Source organism: Drosophila navojoa, chromosome 4 (genome assembly GCF_054131105.1).
Source record: "Drosophila navojoa isolate 15081-1374.11 chromosome 4, UAZ_NAV_1.0, whole genome shotgun sequence".
NCBI classification, from domain to species: domain Eukaryota; kingdom Metazoa; phylum Arthropoda; class Insecta; order Diptera; family Drosophilidae; genus Drosophila; species Drosophila navojoa.
Genome location: NC_142892.1, coordinates 3,041,396 through 3,062,418, shown reverse-complemented (window position 1 = coordinate 3,062,418; position 21,023 = coordinate 3,041,396). Strand labels below are relative to the sequence as shown.

Below are 21,023 nucleotides of genomic sequence, written 5' to 3'. Positions count from 1 at the left end.
AATAGAAAATGTTTTAGCGGAAATTTGATTTGAAAAAGCGTTTTGCCGGCAAATAAATGAGATTATGTGCTGCCAAAATGTAGAGGACACTAACGTGTTGTGTCCACACAGTCGAAAACTCCTTCTACTGACTGCTGCACGTCTCCTCTCAGCAGCAGCAGCAGCGGCAGCAGCAGCAGCTCGGGGCAATCGAGGCATTAAAAAATGCAAAAAATTATATATATCAAAGCAGCCGAGGAAGGAAACGGATGACGACAACGACGTACAGTCCGGACAGGTCCATTGCACGTCATATGAAATTATTATATCGCACACACACATACACATACACACACACATGTCCAGCTGGACATTGAGGATATTCCTACGTGCTCCGTCTGCCAAGTGGAAGGGGGCCACAAAGCAAACCTTGGCCCCTTTGGCCAGCAGAGCAGCCATCATGGCTGCAAATAAAATAGCTTCAATCAAAAAAGAAAAAGCATATCAAATTTTGTTAGAAAATTGCAAAAAATTACATACATGACGTATGCGCAACAAAAAAACGCAGCAAAAAGCAAACTAAATGAAAACCAAAGACACAACATCTGAAGCGAATCGACGACATCGACTGGAGCTCAGCATGCAGCCGGCAGAGAGGGCCTGTAGAGAGCTAGCCAGAGAGAGCTCTATGGGAGCCTGAGTTAATGCTGAAGGCCGCCAAACTAGCACGATTGCAGTGACACTGGAATTGCTCTAGGGGGCGTATACTTAATGATTGAGGAATTAAAGATGTGAGCTAGAAAATAATACTAAAATTAAAGATGTGCAGAAAAAAATCATTAAATTGCAGTTCTCTCTATTTTGAGTAACTAATATATGATTATTTAAAGTTATAAAAGATACATATTTTTAATAATAAAAAAATATTTAAATAATAGCTAATGCAATCGATGCATTTGTTTTTATAATAATAAATAATGATAGCAATGGCCAATTTTTTTTTTACAATTACGGGAACTACATACAACTTTAGTTAAGTATTTTATGCACTCTTAGTATAAGTATTTAAAAATATTTAAATATTTTTCTGGTTTTCTCTGTTCATTTCCCTACATTTACTTATGCCTGCTAGATATTTATTTCAGTTAAAGATATTTAATTAAATGTAATTTCAGCCATATCGAAATATATATCAGAAATGTTTTCCATTTCCTATTTTTCCCAAATTTGCATATCAGTTGAGGTGTTTAGAAGCTATACATATGTATTCGAGTGCCTTCCAGCCTTCCAGCCCAAGCAATTAGCAAGCGGGAATTGTCTGGCCAATGCATTGGCAGACGCTAATAAAACCGATCCTAATAAATCAAATTTCACCTTTAATTATTTGTGCATGTGCATGTGTATCGAGTGTGTGTGTGTGTTGGGTACGCCCACCCTTTCCTTTTTGGCTGTCGCATAATAAGCGCAGACAATGCGAATCCTTCCCACAAGTTCATATATCAAAAGCAACGCCCCGCCTCCCTCCCCCACACACATGTCTTCAATTCTGTCTGCAATATTCAAGTGTGTTTTTTTTCCACTCCCAAAATTTAGGTGTGTGTGTGTGTGTGCCTATCTATATAGATATATTTTCTAGTATTTGGTGGTAGCAGCAGCAGCAGCAGCCGCAGCAGGAACAGCATTGAGCTAGACAGATCCTTCGAACACTTATCGCATTCAGCATCATTTGCATGCGAGTGTTTGAAGCGCACCAAATCAAAAGCTTTAAAAAAAAAAAAATAAATGAATTCAAACCTGAAACAAATAAATGAAATAAATTAGAGAAATGCGGAAACATAAAGCGGAGCAGAGCGGGCAGCAGCCGGAAATGTTAGATGGCAGCCGGAGCGAGAGAGAGAGAGAAAAAAACAATATGGAAAACAGCTGAAAAATCAGCAAGAGACAAAATCTATCGTTATGCTATATATATATATAAATGTTTTGGCTGACTAAATGATTGAATGACTTTATGAACGAGATTGAACTACTGCTATGAATTTATTGATTGAGGGAATGAGCGATTGAAGAAGAAGAGTTAATAAGGCTTGAGTTCTTTAATAAAGTAATTGATAAACTGACTGAAGAGTCAGTAATTGCGCCAATGAATGTCTGATTGATTGTCATACACGCTGAATAAGTGATTGAAGACCTCAGCTTATAGATTATATCTATAGTCATTAGCAAAATAAATTTTAGAAAATATATTAATCCATTATCATAAATAATGCATAAATTTATTTAGTCTGGAACCTTCAATTGCTTAGAAATGATTTAAGATTTAAGTCAGTCTGGTCCGCGCAAAGCCGGACAACATCCGCCAGAATTTATATACAATATATGCATGTACATCTATATGTGTGTGTGAGGCCAACAAATATGCGGGCAGCAGACAGTTTTCTAGTTGATTTTTTGCAATCTGCAGTTTTCTGTTGCTTTGTATGAAACGTCGGAAATGTTGCTACAAGACCCAAACCCCAAATCAAATGCTCAAATGCTAAACCCAATCTCAATTCTAGTCGAGCTTCAGCTAACAGTTCCAGCTCCAGTTCCAGTTCCCAGTTCCCGGCTCAGTCATCGTCTGTCTGGAGCTGAAGCTGCACCCGAGACTCAAACCAAGCGCCAAGCCAACCAGCTACACTTGACTGCAGCAGCAGCAGCATGGGAGGAGGAGCAGGAGCAGGAGCAGTAACGGAGGCCGCGGCAGAAGTCGGGGTCTGTGCCTCTGCCGTTGGCTCTGTCTCCACCTCAGCCTCTGGCTGCTGTCTGGACACGTCGTCTCCTGCCTTGTGTGTGCCTGTGTGTGTATCTCTCTGTGTGTGTGTGTGTGTCCTTCAGCTGAGCAACACCTCGCGACGCATTCGTGGCATGTGGCATGTGGCAGCAACCACCACCGCGTTTAATCAGCGACAGCAGCCGCCGCAGCAGCAGCCGCCGCTTCTTCTTGACCATCCGCAGTTATTGTTGTCGCTGTTGACGTTGCGACGCGTCGCTGCCAGCGTCGCCGCGTTGCTGCTGTTGTTTAGTTTTCTTTGTCCCTACGTACATATTTTTGGCTGTTTTTGGTGGCTCGAGCATTTCAATATTTGCACACACACACACACACATACACAGAGAGCAACCACCACCCACCAGTGCTTAGCGGTTGCCATTATTTCCTCTGCTGTGTCTGCTCTCACTTGCCACCAGCTAGCACCACCTGCTTCGGCTCTTAGCTGCAGCTCCTGCTCCAGCTCCAACTCCTGCTCCAGCTCCAGCTCCATTTACTTCTATCATATATCATATTCAGGCGCAACACCTTGCTGCCCTTGCCATGCCCCCCGTCCCGCTCGATTTACTTTTGCTTCCAAGCACTTTTTTATGCATTTTCCATTATTTTCGTATTTCAATTTTCAATTTACCAATTTGTAGTGTTTTTTTTTGTTGTTTGTTCTTGGCAATTTATTAAGCGGTTTTTCCTTTCTCATATGCAAAACTGTTCACGCTTTAAACTTAAATTGAGACACTTTCGTGCAACATGTGGCGTGCTGCCTGAGTCTGAGTGTCCCTTGGGTGCGTGTGTGCCCAAACACTTAACAAATCTTCAAGCAATAAACGCCGCACACATACGCAGAGGGACAGAGATGAAGAGAGAGAGGGAGAGAGAGAGGCCGGGATGCAATTGCAGCTGGGGCTGAGCTTAGCGCCTTGATGCATGCTGCAATAAACATGCAGCAAGTGGCAAGACGTCGCATAGCACAAATCTGCATGTGCCACACACATACACACACGCACAAGGACTCGGCCTGCTCCTTTGCAGCAGACAACAAATTTGTAAGCCAACACACAGCCAATTAACCAAGAAGAAGAAGAAGCTGCAGCCAGTCCTTGGCCACTGACCACTGGCCTTGCAGCACGCCTGACTTGTGTTTGGGTGTGTGTATGTGTGTGTGGCATGCGGCATGTGGCCAGAGCTGTAGCAGTTGGAATCATTTTTCAAAAGGCCAAGCCAATGGACACTTGACTGAGCATTTGCTTAGCTTCCACTTGGCATTTGCCTCACTCTCTCTCTCTCTCTCTCTCTCTCTCTCTCTCTAGCCAACTTGCTAGCTCCCTCTCACTGCTGCTGCTGCTGCTGCTGCTGCTGCTGCTGCTGCTGCTGTCCTGCTGTGTCTCTGTCTCTTTGTGGCAATTATGGTGCAATTGTGTGTCAAGGTCGTCTGCTGCTCCAGCTTCAGCTCCTGCTGCTACTACTTCCGCTTCCTCCAAGACGATGCGAACAATAAGTTCCTCAGCTCTGCCCCGGCCCGCTTGCTCGCTCGCTCTCTTTCGCTCTCTCTGGACTTAACAGTATTGTTTGGGTGTGTATTGTGTGGCAGCCTCTGCCTGTGTGTGTGAGTGTGTATGTGTGTGTGTGAGCTGCTGTCTGGTCTGGCACTTTGCCGTCGACATTCTTGGGGAATACCTTTTAGCACAACTCAGACTTGTCTGACTGCCTAGACTCTCCCTCACTCTCTGTGTGTGTGTCTGTGTGTGTGCTACTTATGGCTGCTCTGCTGTTGTTCTTGTTGTTGTTGCTGCTGCTGCTGCTGCTGGCTTTGTTCACATTTATTTTTGCCGCCTCCATCGTCTCCGCCTTCTGTTGCTTCTGCTGCTTCAGCTCCTTCGCCTTCACTCAGCTCTGCCTCAATTTTTGCTCTCGAAAATTGTGTGAAAATTGTTTTTCTTGTTGTCTTGCAGTTGTTGTTGTTGTTGCTGTTGTTGCCGCTTGTTGAGTGGCCTTTTGGCTTTTTGTTTAAGATTCTGTGGTTTGTGCATTTGTAAATAATCTTGTTTTACAACGCATCAAGTCTCGTAACCGTAGACCAGCAGCCGGACAATTCCGGCCAGCAAGCTGAAGCAAAGGGGCGTATGCGTGAGTGTGACTGTGTGTGGGTGGGTGGATGGGCGTGGCAGCCAACCGGACGGCTACATAATTTATGTGTGAAAAGTCTCTCTTACTCTTTATCCATGTGTGTCTGAGCATGTGTTTGTGTTTATTTGATTTTGGCTTAAGAATTTCCAGCTAAGGATACGAATACCTATGTGTGTGTGTGTGTGTGTGTGCGAGTTTGTGTGTGGCAACTTGAGTCAATTATGTTGCAAATATATCAGGTTAACAAATTAAATGCTCTTTGCCTGCCACACAAACGTGATTGGCTTTAAATAAACACTTTAATTGCTCGACTTTTGGAAGTGCGAAGCTGAAAGGACTTGAGTTGAGCCAGAAGGAGTCGGCAGGACTTGCTTTAAACTATTTTGCAGGTGATTATGTAATGATTATTTAACTAATTAAATAGCTGGCTAAGTCTTCAATGATTGGAAATTGCATAGATGTCAAATTTTAAATTGACAAGTTGAGAATAGAATAAGGAGATAATGTATAAAGTGAAACTAAAGGAATATAGATTTTGATAATTGAAAATAAAAGCTATACTAGTTTAACGAGCTTAGCTAGCAGATATTGTAGAATACAATATATATAGTTTCTAAGCAAGAAAATATGTAGTATAATTTCAATTACTTTTTTATTTTCGTTCTTTTGTCTTCCTCTTCTTTTAAAGATTAATAAATTATGTAAATATGCCAAGGAATAATATCTAATGCGTACAGCTTACAGAAATGTATACAAAAAATATGATAGAAAGAAAGATATATATATATATATATATATATATATATATATCAAATTTATATGATTTTGCAATTTTGTAAAGAAAATTTAAATAATAGCAGAACATACATATATTACGTTACTAATTTTCTTTTTATTTATGAACATTCTTTAGCTTAGTTATAAGCAGCACCAGTGAAGTCTTAAGTCATTTTATGACCTGCTAAACACCTGCTAAATACTGTTAAATAGTTCAAGATATCTGATTTATCAGTTTTCACATTTACAAATGTAATAAAACATAGATGGCGCCAGCGCGTAGTGCCAAAAACAATGTTCCACACATACCAAAGGTTGTTGTCTTTGCTAAATCGTCAGCTTCACAAACCACTGCGAGCAAGCACATGCGTTCCACATGCATTTCAGTTCGGTTGAGCAATCGTTACATAATATATACATAAATAAAAATACATATACATATAAATATATTTTTATATATTTTTCTTTTAAAAATTCACTAGTATTTATTGAACACTTTGGGCAATTTATTACTATTATTATTTGCTTAACACTTTGGGCTATAACTGATATCCGTTATATGTCTGTAATTGGATCATAAAAGGTGCGTTCCCAGTTATCTTAACTGAGATGTAATCTCGGCCTTGAGTAAACATGTCTAGACAAATGTTTATATGTTTGTATATATATATTTTTTTTTAACGAGTAAACAGATGTTTGCTTATCAGCGAGATTCCAATATATAAAATATATCAATAATTCCCTCCATCCTATGAGCAATGCGTTAGCACGAACCGCTGAGCAACTCATGCACGACTTTCGAAGCGATTCCAAAGTACAAAGCGAAATGAAACGGACATTACGTAGTTTCCAAGCAGAGTTATTTAGACGCCGTCACATATACGCCGTGATATATATACAAGTTGAATGATAACAAGTTATCAATAACTATGGGTAGAGTGTGAGATAAGCTGACAACAGAGAGAGGGCCCAGCCAGAGACAGAGCCGTAGCCGGAGTCGGAGTCCTCGACTGCCTCAAAGATACTCGAAAAGCATTAAGTAATAAAATATTATAGACATGCATATATAAATGCAAAACATATATATAGACATATGTACATATATTTATATATGTACAAAGATAGAATATGTTTCTGAGCATAAGACACCCATTGGTAACCATTAAAATCCAGCCTTATCGCAGACATGTTTCGCCGCTTATCAGCTGAGGTTGAGCGAAGCGCTCAAAAATCTAGCAATTGCTGGCATTGATTCAGTTGAGTTTTAGCCATAGTCTAGAGCGGTATACAGAGTCGACGAACAGCAAAAAGACGAAGCAAAATACACGGATTTAAAGAAAGAATATAAATAATATATTAATATTAAAACGACTAAACTGCGAATGGTGTCAAAAATAATGAAAATAACTCCTTAATAAAAAATTTAAAAATTATAAAAAAAATATATACATATATTTTGTCATAGTAATATAAATATATATACTAATTTAAGTAATATAAATAAATTTCTACTTAGATATTAAAAATCTGAAGAAGTGAAAAAGTAAAACAATTTAAATCAATCATAAAATAATGTGAAATATTTATTAATAAACATAAATAATTAATTTATGTATTACCAACACATATATACACAAATATATATATGAATAATACTTAAAATCCAAAAGACTCAACATCATAAAATTCTACAAAAAGTGTAAAACAGCCTTTGAAGCAGATCAAAAAGAACGAAAAAAAAAAAGACAAATTATAGTATATATTATATTTAATTATATACACAAATATAGCGCTATATAATCGCCTGACTGATAAGTCGCCGCGCTTAGTGCACGCAAAAAAAATTAGAAATCAAGACGCATTGCAACTTTTGAACTCGTCGCGCTGCGATGATTTCCCATACAGTGAGGTGAGCACTAAAGGAACTGAACATGTGCACAGATAGCCGAATGCTAATACTCTCACTCTCACTCTCATTCTCACTCTCACTCTCACTCTTTCGCCCTCTCTAATCCACTTCCGGCTCATTGCAGAGTATTTAAGCTGATGTATATCGTTGCCGGCATTCTGATAAGCAATGAGGAAATCTGTGATACAGTCGATCGCATACAGATTGCGCCACGCGTCGAGATGAAGAACGAGCTGGAGCATCGAGGATCGCGACGTTCGCTGAAGGAGGACAGCGGCTCGCCCCAGTCGAAGCGCAGGCGCAAAGTCAGCGTCACCGGCCTGGCAGGGGACGTGGTGCGCGGCGTCACCAGCAAGGTGACCAACCAGGTGACCAGCCGCATGGGCACTCGCTGCAGCTGGCTGTACGATGTGCCCCACATTGTGGCACAGTGGCGCAAGCTGGCGCTCAGCTTCACCGTCTGGACCATACCCAACTGGCTGCTGGAGTACACGTCCAGCTACATCAGCCGAAAGTTCTTCCTAAACAGCGACTGTGATATGATCTACAAATAGATCGAAATGCTTAAGCCTAACTGTGTATGCCCTAGAATTGTATAACACCCGAGGGCAGAGAAATCGCCCAATATATATAGTCCTTATATAGAGGGTCTGCTTGTCCGCCTATCGGAACTTGACTCTGCGGGCCGCTAAGCTGATGCAACTTTGTACAGCTACGGCGTATGGCTGCCAGCGTAGCATATATAACAGCTGATCGAATCGATTAACTATATCATATATAGGTCAGTTATATATATGACCAACAATCTAGTTCTTATATGATAAACTCATTCAAACTTGTGCAATTGCGAGTCCTTAAGCTTAGTTTTTGTTTAAATCAGACTACTATATGACTGCTGGACAATCTAGTTAATGTTTACTTAAAGTCTACGAAACTGAAAAAAAAAGGTTTTTATATCCAGATTCACGAGATAAAATTGTGTTAATCGAGCTTCTATGGCTATTTAGAATTACTAAGAATTAAATTTGTAACATTTTATATTTGGTTGATCTTATCTCTTACCTTGAAGAACCTTGCCGAAATTGTTAGATTAATTCGTCTAGTTTAAGATCAATCTATGACATGTGTTCATATACGAATGTTCAATTATATGATCTAAAATGGAATTCAGTTATAGCTACAAAGAGTTATTTGGTAGGACATTCGGAATTCGTAAATAGAACTTTTTACCAACTCCTCCACTACTAAATCCATTTAAAACTTCACTAAGACACACAAAGAGTTGAAATTTATTTAAGTTTTCTTTAGAGCTAAGATGTAATAGTTAGGCATAAGTTGAAATAAAGTTAGTATTTGCCAAACATTTAGACATCGATATATGTATGTGTGTATATATAGAGAGATTTATCTGTTTGTATATATTTTTGTAACATCTGGTATATGTAGCTTCTGGTCCCAACAACGTTTTCACTTTGACTGCACACCTTCCGCTCTCTCCCTCTCTCTCTCTCTCTCGCTCTTTAGTCACCCTCAGCTATATAGTTCTCGGTATTATCTGGACTATTGCCGCCTCCTGATCCAGCGGCACGCACATTGAGACTCTTGTGCAGCATATTCGCTATGCTGTCCACGTCGAGGTTCTCATCCGTGGCCGAGATCTTGCGCAGCGCAGCGCAAACGATGCTCAGATCTCCCTTTAGCTCGCTGACCACGGCGGTTATCTTCTGTGCATTGGAGAGTACCTCGACGCTGCTCGTATAGGGATTGTAGCGGACGCCAAAGGGACGCTGAATGCTCTCGGCAAAGGAGCTGTGGAGGAAGCGGAGAAGGATGGCTAAAGAAGAAGTTCTGTATGTGAGCAGAGCCTGCCTACCGCATTTGCTCTTTGGCCTCCTCGAAGGAATCGGTATAGTAATAGGCATTCTGATAGGATGTGATGATGCACTCCTCCTTGCAGGTTATCTCCGGGTCGAATTTCTTAATCTTGTCGTGCGCCGTTATAGCGTGCTGCAGCTCCGCCACCGAGCTGAGCAGGCCGGCGCCAAAGACCTTGAAGGTGCCTTCCGACTGCTTGCACAGGCCAAACTCCACGGTGAAGAAGTAGAGCTGCAAGAGCAGTTAACAAAGAAGTATCGAACGGATGTATTCCATGCTCAACTAACCGTGGCTAACTTTTCAATATCCGCATCGCAGGCGCCTAGGGAAGCCAGGCCAATCTCCTGTGAGAACTGAGCAAAGCTCGAGTTGGCCAACAGCGGCATGTGACCCAAAAGTTCGTGACAGCAATCTCTGAGAATTGATAACACAATTAACAAACAAACACACACACACACGCGCACACACTCTCGCACACTTACGGCTCAGGTGTGTAGAAGGGATCGGAGGAGTGCCTGATGTACTGCGTGCAGTGGAACACGCGAAAGGCCAGGCCGGAGAGAAAGTCGCGCGGCGATAGATAACCCGCAACGGGACGCAGCTGGAAGCCCGTCTTACGCTTCAGATAGCTGCTCACATCCTGCAGCTGGGGCACATTGTCCTCCCGATAGCCACAGAACTTGACCAGCTCCGGCCAGTTCTCCATGTACTCCGGCACCGCGTGCAGCTGATACAGGCGATGCAGCTCCAGGAAAACAGTGCCCCTAAAGCACAAACACACACACACACACACACACACACACACACACGCATAAAACAAAGTTGCCAAACATAAACAAAAACAGTTAAAATTGAATTAAATTTGCACTTACCAAGTTTTTACCTCCTCCGGCGTATACTGAACCCGTGGTATGGGATTGCCACTAAGAGAGAGAGGGAGGTAGGGAGGTTGAAAGCAGCTGGGAACTGAGTGTAAAATTGATTAGAGAGCAGACTTACTGCTTGAAATTGTTGGCTATGGCCGAGAACTGTTCGCGCCGCTTGCGGTAGATAGGATCCTTGAAGCCGGGATGATCAGCATCCAGCTCGGAGCCATACATGAGCACATTCTGCGCCTGATCCAGGTCGGAGATCTTGCGCGGAAACCAAACCATGTCACCAAAGTCTGTGGCAGAGAATTTATGATAATAATATGAACTCTATTAACTGTAAGCTAAAACTTTGATTATAATATTTACTAAATAAAATCTGCTACGGCTGAGATATTCTAACATTTTTATAACAAATTCTCGTTTATCAGTTAACTTAATGACTGAAACACTGTTGTCTAAAAAGCAGAAAATATAAAATAATAATAATAATATACAAAATCAATAATATGAAATAATAAATGAATAAATAAATAAAGAACAGTTTTGGAGTCTCAGTCAGTGAAACATCTATGATTTCATATTTTCGTTTTCAAGTTCATAATTTTGGTAGCTTGATGCAGACTTGATAGATTATATAGAATTAGCTTATCAATATGGCAACATAGATGATAGAGGTAGGTCAGAGTCTAAGCTGCATCAGTTGTCAAGTGATTTCTGATTGGGGTCTCTGGTATAGTTTTAGAGGCACTGCTGCAGCTTATAGTATATTACTTAGACATAAAATTCCTTTAGTTGCAGTTCAATTGAAATAGTTTTTTGTTATTCAAATTGCACTAAATTTATTCTTTAGCTTTCACTTAATTTGCATGACAATTTCAATGCCACGCCCATATAGAAAATAGTCTGTTACTTTGGCGAAGTGAAGAGCCTCCAGCTAGTTTGTATGACTCTCAGCAAAACTTACTTCTCTATGAAAAGTAATCCTCGCTCAATAATCTCTGCTTAATCACTGTCCGATAATCTCCCCTCAATCACTTCCATTTGCTACTCACCAAAGCTGGAGCAGGCGGACAGAGACGGTGCTCGGGCCAAGCTGTGAGCATTCACCGACGTATAGTTGACCGATGCCACCTCGCGATTGAGCATCTTCACCACCTGATCCAAGCGACGTGGATCACACTCGACATCCACCAGGACATCCGCCTGATTGCTGCTCACCTCCAGAGGCGACAGCTCCAGGTGCAGCACATTGATGCCCAGCTCCTGGAAGACCTGCAGAGCGCGTGCCAGATTGCCCACCTGATTCTTGAGAGTGAACAAAATGGAAATGCGCTCGCCGGGCACATGCGGCCGCTGCACTGCATCCGTGGCGCCAGCCTGCTTGTTGTTGGAGAACAAGAGGAAATTGTCACCTGGTGCCGAGGCGTGCCGCGAGAGAGTGGCATGAGTCGAGGACGAGGTGGAGGACGGCGACGGCGACGGGGAGGGGGATGAGTTGGAGTCCTTTTTGAGTGGAGTGTGGAGCGGACTGCCCTGCTTGACGGCCCACTCCTGCTCACCGCTGCGATATAGCCACAGGCCCAAAAGACTCTTGCCCGATGCACTCATAATCGATATAACTATATAGTTTTCAATATATATCTGCTTATATAATCAAAGGTAATCCAATTCAGTTTTAATGCACTTCTTTACAAATTCACAAAGTCTTAGCACACGCGTCGTATGCGCAATCGGAACGTAACGGCAACTGCGAGATCCTGTCGCACGGCCAGCGCCTTTTATAGCCAGCAGACAGAGACAGAGACAGAGCACACACACACACACACACACACACACACATGAGTAGATGGATAGCTAGCTACATACATATTCAATTGTATTTATCAAGTGTGCGTAGCGAGATAAATTTGTTCAAGGATATAAAAGCTACAAGTGAGTTTTTTTTTTTTTGTTTGTTTTTTTTTGTCTGTTTGTTTCTTTCTGCCTCACAGACTCCACCTCTTTTGTATGCTCGTGTGTGGGTGTAGCTCGTTTTGATTGGCCAAATCACACTGAAATCAGGCTAGCTCTATAACGCATGACGTCATTTCACTTTCTAATCAACAACGGCAGCAACAAGTTTGAGCTCGAGTTGAACTTTTATTTTTTATTTAATTTTACTTTTCTTCCCCATTTTATATTCTTTCGCTGCTGTCAACGCTTGACTTTCAAATGCGTTTGCTTAAATTATGCGGGCATGAAATACCGTAAATTGGAAAGTGAATTTACGGAGTGAATTTACGGAGTATTTAGAGCTTTTAAATAGAGGAGCAGCAATCATTAAGGACCGACACAGGGATGCATAAATGTGCTTGGCTTGACATTAACTAATAAGAACGATGGAACTAATACTAATTGGAAAAGAATGGGGAAACACTTTTTAATGATCGAGAATAGAAATTGAGCTAGGTTTGAAGAGGTTGCGAATAGGGAGAACTAAAAGGTGAACTGATATAGATTGATGTAGCTAAGGTAGATGATAGCTGGTTGATTAAAAATAATAAAAATATATATATATATATACACAAAAATAAATAAATAGATAATAAAACTTGTTAAGCAAAAATATAAAAAAATATATATAAATAAAAAAATATAAAATTTAAATATAAAAAAAAAAACAATAGTAATATAAATAAAAATACAAATACAAATAAAAGAATAAAATAAAAATAAAATTAAAAAAATGTGTGCAAATCCTATATGATAAAAATTTATTTTAAATTTTTAAAATTTTTTTTTTTCATATTTTTATGTTATGTATATATATATATCTCCCTGAAAACCCAAGTCTAAGCTATTTTTAGGCTATAATATATATAAATTTATATGCTTTATATATTTAACTTGAACATAGAATATATGTTATACAAAATCTAGAATTAGCCAAGCGCTGTTAAGAATTTCTGGCCAGTTCACGGTATGTGGCATGCGGCATGACGAGGCAACCACTTGATGCGCTTGCTTTGACAATGTGCGGCCACCGCGGCGCACTGTAAAAGCGAGACAGAGCAGAGAGGGGAGAAAGAGTGGGAGAGAGAGAGCGAGAGAGAGACAGTAAGAGGAAAGGAGTTGAGCTGTGCCCCAGTGCCAGAGTCAATAATAGATAAATGGCAATTTCTTTTGCGGTTCGTCGTTTGCTACACTTTGGGGGCCCATTGTTTGCGCTTAGGGAAAAGCAAACAACGTGCTGTGGAGCTGCAGCTAGCAGTTGCTGCTTGAGCAGGAGCTACTTGGCTATTAAAATATGCGGGTGTAGCAGACACACACACACACACACACCCGCACACACACACACCCGCACACACACTCGCACACACACTCGCACACAATGTGTGGGCCGAAATGAACTGATGTGATAAACGTAATGGCTACTACACGGACTCAACTTCTGTCTCCACCTCTGCCAGTGGCTCCCACTCCACAAAACGCTTAACCACACTTGAAACGGACATTCAAAGTGATTGCGGCTGTTGCTATTGCTGCTCCTGCTGCTGCTGCTTCTGCTCCTGCTCCTGCTGCTGTGCTGCAAACAGTTGATGGATTTATAGCAGGCGAAGCGTCTTAAAGACCCTTTTAAAGATCCAGCCACCCCTTGGGACCATATCTCAGCTGCTAAATGAATGAATGACTAAGTGAATGAATGAACCGATGAATGGCGCTTCTGATTTCTGTGTGTTGATTTCTGTTGATTTGCGTCTAATTAAGTTAAGGCCTTCCTTGCTGGGCCTGGCCTCGCTTGGCTAGGCAACTGTGAATGAATAGACATTGACTTTGTGAATCTGTATATGCAGTAATGAATATATACCTATATTCTATACATATTTATATATATGAAAGACAATTTTTATATTTCTTTTAAATATAAATTTAAGCTCTTACAAATTGGAAATACTTGTATCATAACAATTGTGGATTTTCATTTGACGTAGTTATTTCTTTAAGTGTATAAGCATTGACTTGTGCACCCTTTATTCAATCTTCATTAGATCTCATTAGATCCATAATCAATTCATATCGATTTCGTTTTCATTTTCTCACACTTCGTTTACATTCGCTGCTTATCTAATTATCACTAGTTGCTAATGCTTGCTGAGTCTTGAATTATTTAATGCCTAAGTCCAAAAGAGTTTTCATTAGTTATTGCTCTGCATGATTAACTGAATGGAAGGAAGGTAAAAAAATATAAAAAATAAAATATACAAAAAATAAATATATAAAATATATAAATATAAAAATATACATATATGAATATAAAAAAATATATAAGTATAAAAAAATATATAAATATAAATATAAAATATACCCTAAATATAAATATAAAATATATATCAATTTCGAGACTTACGCTGCATTTAGCTTAAAGAGATTTCAAGTTAGACAATTACCTATATCAATTATTAAGCCAATTTATAGCCAAAATAATTATGAAATTGAAATGTTTGTGTGAATGTCAGTTTATAAGAGATTCATATCTAAGGAATATTCCTATATAAAAGATTCCTATCTTTCGATTTATTATTTATTTATAGTTATATTAAGTTAGTTAATTATTATTATTTTAAAAAGTAATTTTTTTACAAATTTACATATACTGCTATTAGAAATTTAAAGATTATCGCATTTATGACTTTCAATTTTACATGCATATTCGCAAACTGTAACTTTTCGAAGTTCTCTTCCTGTTTGGCCCATCGAATATCGCTTCCGCTCGCGCCACAGTTCAAATGAACTAGGGCTTCGGACGTGCGACATCCGCTGGTGGCAAGCAGCAGCAGCAGCAGCAGCATTGCAATTTCACAGCACCCACCCCCAATGCACATGGGAATCGAAACGATATGCGCATGCGCGTGCTTTCGCAACCCCCAAAAGGCAGCTCCAGAATGGCTTGACTGCTTGTAAACAAAAACAAGTTACGCTTATAGTAAAAGAGCATGCGAGAGAGAGAGAGAGAGAGAGAGAGAGCTAGAGAGAGAGCGAATGCGCATGGGAAATTATGAGCGCAATGGAGCATGCTCCTGACAGCTGAGGCTACGCACTGAAATGTCCCAGGGAAGACTTTAGCTGCGAAGTGGACGTCAAACTGCGCTGAAGTACGAGAAGAAATACGCGACGTCAAGGAAATTATTGATTATTTTAAGTTTGTGAAGTGAAAAAGTGTTTCGGCTGCCAGCGGATATGTTGCATAGCTGCAAATCTTGAAGACAATTGCAATCGATAAATATACAGATCTAGTGAAAAGTAAAGCCAAAGTTAGTTAGCCTCTAGCTGGTAGGCGTGGCAGCTGCGCCCACTTAACAGAGCCATGGCCGACAGCGAATTCGAGGAATTCCATAGGCCCATCTTTGAGCCACATGCAATCAGCGCCCCATTTGGCAAAAAGAACACCACACATGCATTTTACTCGTAAGTAAATGGTTGAAAAAAATCACACACACGCACACACACACACTTGAAAAATCAATCGACTGAGTGGGCAAACACGTGTTCCAAATAACTCTACTCGGTGGGGGGGCCAGACTCGGTGCTGATTAGCCCTGGACAGACAGGGCAGACAGTGCGTCGGGCAACAGCTGAGCTCAAGGATGCTGGGATTTAGCTGCTGCGCCTCACAAGATTCCAATGCAGCGCATTTTAGACTGGCGATTCAGTGTGTGGTATATATATGGGGTATATAGGGCACTAACAGCTGTCCGGCTTTACCTTGGGCACAATTTGTATCCCTAATTGCTACATGCGAAATGCATAGATCCTTGAAAGTAAGTCCCATAGTCAAATGGCGAATCAGTCGAGCAAAAGTCAAGTAGACTGCCAATCAATCATATATCAATATATCAAATATTGAGTAAATCAGTCAGCCAATAACACAATTAATCAATCAGCTTGCTATATAATATATATATAGAAACATCAGTCAATCAGCTCATTACTCAATCGTTCTACAAGAATGAAAGTAATTTATGTATTCTGATATCAATCCATCGACCAATCAATCAATCAATCAATCAACCATTCACTTGCAGTATATTTTCACTAATCTTTAAATCATTCTCCCTTATATTTCATAATGCCTTACTAATCTAACACTTGATTAAATTTCCCTTACTAACCAGTCTAATACCCAACGATGATCTGGAAGATTCGCATTCGTCGAAAAGCGACGGCTCCGACCAGGAGGATGCCATGGCCGATGGCAAGCTGCAGCGCCAGGTGGAGGATGATGAGCTGGGCGATGGCTTGAAGGTCACGTTGTCCTCTGACGGTTCGCTCGACACAAACGATTCGTTCAACTCGCATCGCCATCATCCGCTGAATCATCAGGATGCCATCGGCGGCTTCATTGGCATCAATGGCATGACCCCAGCTCCGACTGTGACAAACGTGGGCCCCATCACGGAGCTGCTGACGCCTAATGCGGCTGCCACACGACGTCGCCGCAAGCTGCCCGAGATACCAAAGAATAAGAAATGTGAGTTATGCATTCTCGTTTATTATATTTATTCGAAATACGCCGAGTAAAGTAATTAGCGATCCATGCATGCCTTAGTTAGAGAGATGAATCTCTGTCCCGCGTAGTTGAAGCTAATCTACTCATGGCCTCGTTGCAGCTTCCATTCTGCATATTCTAGGTGGTTCGACTGCCTGCAATCTGGCCGAGGAGTTTCGCATGGGCGAGGCGGCTGGCAATGGAATCGGAGCAGGAGCAGGAGCAGGAGTTGGTAGTGGAGTTCAGCGCTCGTTTCTATCGCTCAAGTGTGGCTATCTGCTGGACGAGGACTCCAGCCCGGACTCGGAGCGTTTGCAGAGCTTGGGCGATGTGGACAGCGGTCACAGCACCGCCCATTCGCCCAACGACTTCAAGAGCATGTCGCCACAGATCACATCCCCGGTCTCGCAATCCCCGTTTCCTCCAACCCTGGGCGGCGTACCCTTTGGTCAGCTGGAGATGCTGGAGGCCACGCATCGTGGCTTGCACAAGTTTGTGCCGCGACATCACGACGAGATCGAGCTGGAGATCGGCGACGCCATCTACGTGCAGAAGGAGGCCGAGGACTTGTGGTGCGAGGGCGTGAATTTGCGCACAGGTCGACAGGGCATCTTCCCCTCGGCGTATGCCGTGGATCTCGATTACAACGAGTTCGATCCGACGGTGCAGCTGGTGAAGAAGGAGCGCTACCTACTCGGCTATCTGGGCTCCGTGGAGACGTTGGCACACAAGGGCACCGGCGTCGTTTGCCAGGCGGTGCGCAAAATTGTGGGCGAGTACGGCAACTCGCCGACGGGACAAACTTGCATACTGGAGGTATCCGATCAGGGTCTGCGCATGGTCGATCGCTCGGCGCCAAATGTAAGTGCGAGCTGAAAGCTGGGGTGAAGAGAATGTGTGGAATAATAGACGAAGGAAAGGGATTTTATGATCTTGATTTGGGAGTATCTGACAGAAATCTATATTTTATAAAAAAAAAAAAACGTCCTTACGTGTATAACCCATCTCTAATAATTCTCAATAAGTGAAGAATTTTCGTATAAATAATCTACATTCTTAACTTTCTAATGACAAAAATGTGCTCTATATGTTCTCATTTTTGGTTACCCGAATGCTCTAGTTATATTATATTATATAATATTCTATATTCTTTTTTCTATAAATATCACACAATTTCCCTGTTTTACAACTCCTCAACAGAACAAAAAAGAGAAGAAACCCTGCATCGATTACTTCTACTCGCTTAAGAATGTCTCTTTCTGCGCATTTCATCCGCGCGATCATCGCTTCATTGGGTTCATCACAAAGCATCCGACAGTGCAGCGATTCGCCTGTCACGTCTTCAAGGGCTCCGAGTCCACAAGGCCAGTGGCCGAGGCTGTTGGGTAAGCATCCACCCACCCAATGATAACTTCATCAATTCATCTCATATTTAAAATCCTCTCCTCTCTCTTGCAGTCGCGCCTTTCAGCGTTTCTATCAGAAGTTTATTGAAACAGCTTATCCCATCGAGGACATCTACATTGAGTAAAGAGCGCAATACTTTAAAAGAAAAACAAATAAAAAGAACAAATATACCATGCAAAATATATATCTCTATATTTTTTGTGTGATTATTAATAAATACAGCAGCCAGGAAAAAAAAGCAAAAATGGACAGCAATTTTTGGTCTTCGTCGATAAGCTACAAAAATACACAAAGTGAAAGAAAAATCCCAAAAATTATTCAAAATACAAAAATCATGCAATAAAAATAAATTTAAAATAAAAACAAAAAAGCAAAAATCTTAAGCTCATATTTGACAGTTCTATTTAAACTATAGTAATATATGTTAACGAAATTTTTCTCAAAGTGTAAATAGTTCATTTCGGTTCGTAAAGCCCACAAAGAACACAGCGATTAGACAATTTAAGTGTAACTTATAGAGAAACGCTATAATCCACAATAAAAGAATGAAAAACAAAATGAAAACATATTTCGGAATAAATATATATACGATATATGCACAAACCAGATGATAGATAAGCTGCACTCTTTAAACTTTGAAGTCAAATGGAGCTGGTTGTAAAACAATAATATGCCAGACTTTACACTCAGAGAAAAAATACCAAATAAATTAAGACGAAGGAAGAGCAGATTTAAGTTTGCACTACTCTTTTTACGAGAATTTTTTATATAGGGGATTCGACATGAATTAATTATTTATTAAAAAAGAAATACTTTAAGATGTTTTCTTCTTCCATTTAGTATTTTTTAATGCCTAATTTAAGTATATAAAATTATGAAATTAAGATATCTCTACTTTTCTTCACTTAAATTAACTTATTATTCATTTCATCAATTTATAATAATTGCAACAAAAACTATCACAAGTGCAGTCGTTTTTTCTCTGAGTGTACGGACTGTGTGTGTGGCCAAAGTAGCAATAAGCCTTGAGATTTTTGAATAGAACTTTCATCTGGCTTTTGTGCAGACGCTTTTTTGAAAAACAAAATAAAAACAAATAAATCAAATATCAGATTCTAATTTCTTATAAACAAGGCTCACTCCACACGCAAATTTTCTAGTATTATAACGAAAAACAAAACCCAAAAACTCTAAGATGTGTAAAACAATTATATATATACAGTGTGCCACTAAAGTCACCGTACTCTTGTTGTATTTGCGCAAATGACCCTGAAACTTGGCCAAATTTTTGTTAAATTAAAAAAATTTAATTCAGGATTATAAACTAATATATTTTCTTCTAAATTATAAAAGAAAAACATTTACTTTTAATTTTAGTTCCATAATATTACAGCGAATGTAAACATACCCAAATATTTGCGTCAACAAAAGTCTACGTACTCTTATTTTCTTGCACTGTCTGGCGCCAGCGTTCTTCTTAGAAATAACGGGGGTTTTCGAAATATGTATGCAATAATGAGTAAATTCTTAATAGTTGGCGTGTTTTACTTGAGCTGGACAAAATATTTGAGTTTTGCAGTAAAAATGCCACGAAAAGAGTTATCGCTTGAAGATCGTGGAAAGATTTTGCATCTCCACACAAAGGAGCAAAAGTCGTATGCAGAGATAGCAGAAATCATGTCCAGAAGCAAGTCTACTATACAGACTGTCATTGGTAGATTCAAATATGAAGGGCGTATCAAAAACAACAAGAGATCTGGTCGGCCACCTGTACTATCCGATCGTGACAAGCGCACAATAAAGCATCTGGTGGACAAGGATCCTTTTTGTAGCGCAGTGCAGATTGCGTCAGAGCTGGGTCGAACAATTGACAAGGAAGTTCACCCGGAAACAGTCCGTAGAGCCATTAAAACCTATAACTTTAGGTCCAACACGCCTCGCATGAAGCCTCTTGTAAATTTAACAAACAGGAGAAAGCGCTTAGAGTTTGCCAAAGCCTATGTGGACAAACCAATGGACTTCTGGCGGAAGGTTATCTTCTCAGATGAGTCTAAATATAACATTTTTGGTTCAGATGGGCGTCTCCGCGTCTGGAGGAGACCAGGAGAAGCACTGAACCCCAAAAATACAATAAAAACCGTAAAACACTGCGGCGGAGGTATTATGGTTTGGGGTTGCATGGCTGCAGCAAGAGTCGGAAATTTGGAATTCATCGACGGAGTGATGGACCAATATGTGTACATTGATATTTAAAAAAAAAATTTAAAGAGCAGCGCCGAGAAACTCGGAATTGGGTCTGATTTCTGGTTTCAACAGGACAATGACCCTAAACATAAAGCAATTAATACTAGGTTGTATCTCGCGTACAACACTCCACATCTTTTAGAGACGCCGCCACAGAGCCCGGATATCAATCCAATCGAGCATGTTTGGAATATGCTCGAAAAAAAAATTAGGAAGCACCAAATAAGCACCAAAAACCGCCTGCGAGAGGCATTACACCAGGAGTGGTGCGCGTTAGATCCTAAATATATCGAAAAATTGGTGCTTTCAATGCCAAATCGCCTCAGAGAGGTGATTAAGATGAAGGGTTATCCCACTAGATACTAAATTTGAAGTTTAATTGAAAAGATTGTTCCTTATAGTTAGTAAGTTTCTATTAGTTTGTAAAAGTACGTAGACTTTTGTTGACGCAGACATTGGAGTTCCTATTGTTTTTAATTAATATTATTATGTTAAGTTTGAAAT

General features: G+C 40.4%; 3 protein-coding genes across 4 annotated transcripts; 2 read left to right on the top strand and 1 right to left on the bottom strand.

The window, feature by feature from the left end:
• The first annotated feature begins 7,296 nt into the window (after window positions 1–7,296).
• Window positions 7,297–8,968, top strand: LOC108651316 (uncharacterized). Its single transcript, XM_018100900.3, has 2 exons — window positions 7,297–7,595; window positions 7,720–8,968. The coding sequence occupies exons 1-2, from the start codon at window positions 7,576–7,578 to the stop codon at window positions 8,147–8,149; spliced, it is 450 nt and encodes a 149-aa protein (XP_017956389.1). The 5' UTR covers window positions 7,297–7,575; the 3' UTR covers window positions 8,150–8,968.
• Window positions 8,857–12,120, bottom strand: Trhn (tryptophan hydroxylase). Its single transcript, XM_018100889.3, has 7 exons — window positions 11,395–12,120; window positions 10,470–10,635; window positions 10,343–10,393; window positions 9,953–10,234; window positions 9,758–9,884; window positions 9,469–9,701; window positions 8,857–9,404 (listed from the first exon to the last, which is right to left on the bottom strand). The coding sequence occupies exons 1-7, from the start codon at window positions 11,948–11,950 to the stop codon at window positions 9,116–9,118; spliced, it is 1,704 nt and encodes a 567-aa protein (XP_017956378.1). The 5' UTR covers window positions 11,951–12,120; the 3' UTR covers window positions 8,857–9,115.
• A 3,306-nt stretch (window positions 12,121–15,426) lies between these two features.
• Window positions 15,427–19,381, top strand: Aplip1 (JNK-interacting protein Aplip1). 2 transcript variants are annotated; one of them, XM_018100893.3, is made up of 5 exons: window positions 15,427–15,787; window positions 16,495–16,850; window positions 17,011–17,729; window positions 18,069–18,253; window positions 18,327–19,381. In XM_018100893.3, exons 1-5 carry the CDS (start codon window positions 15,687–15,689, stop codon window positions 18,397–18,399), a joined length of 1,434 nt encoding a protein of 477 aa, XP_017956382.1. In that variant the 5' UTR covers window positions 15,427–15,686; the 3' UTR covers window positions 18,400–19,381. The 2 variants fall into 2 exon arrangements, with proteins under 2 accessions (XP_017956382.1, XP_017956381.1); XM_018100892.3 differs by having other exon boundaries at window positions 16,990–17,729.
• The last annotated feature ends 1,642 nt before the right edge of the window (window positions 19,382–21,023 follow it).

What these genes read in the sequence shown, in the direction of transcription:
- LOC108651316 (XM_018100900.3), top strand. Translation starts at nt 7,576, where the DNA reads ATGATTTCCCATACAGTGAG. An exon ending in ATGATTTCCCATACAGTGAG is followed by an intron (nt 7,596 to 7,719) that starts GTGAGCACTAAA and finishes GGCTCATTGCAG; the next exon opens with AGTATTTAAGCTGATGTATA.
- Aplip1 (XM_018100892.3), top strand. Translation starts at nt 15,687, where the DNA reads ATGGCCGACAGCGAATTCGAGGAATTCCATAGGCCCATCTTTGAGCCA. An exon ending in GATACCAAAGAATAAGAAAT is followed by an intron (nt 16,851 to 16,989) that starts GTGAGTTATGCA and finishes GCCTCGTTGCAG; the next exon opens with CTTCCATTCTGCATATTCTA. An exon ending in TCGATCGCTCGGCGCCAAAT is followed by an intron (nt 17,730 to 18,068) that starts GTAAGTGCGAGC and finishes ACTCCTCAACAG; the next exon opens with AACAAAAAAGAGAAGAAACC.
- Trhn (XM_018100889.3), bottom strand. Translation starts at nt 11,950, where the DNA reads ATGAGTGCATCGGGCAAGAGTCTTTTGGGCCTGTGGCTATATCGCAGC. An exon ending in GTCCGCCTGCTCCAGCTTTG is followed by an intron (nt 10,636 to 11,394) that starts GTGAGTAGCAAA and finishes TCTCTGCCACAG; the next exon opens with ACTTTGGTGACATGGTTTGG. An exon ending in ATAGCCAACAATTTCAAGCA is followed by an intron (nt 10,394 to 10,469) that starts GTAAGTCTGCTC and finishes TCTCTCTCTTAG; the next exon opens with TGGCAATCCCATACCACGGG.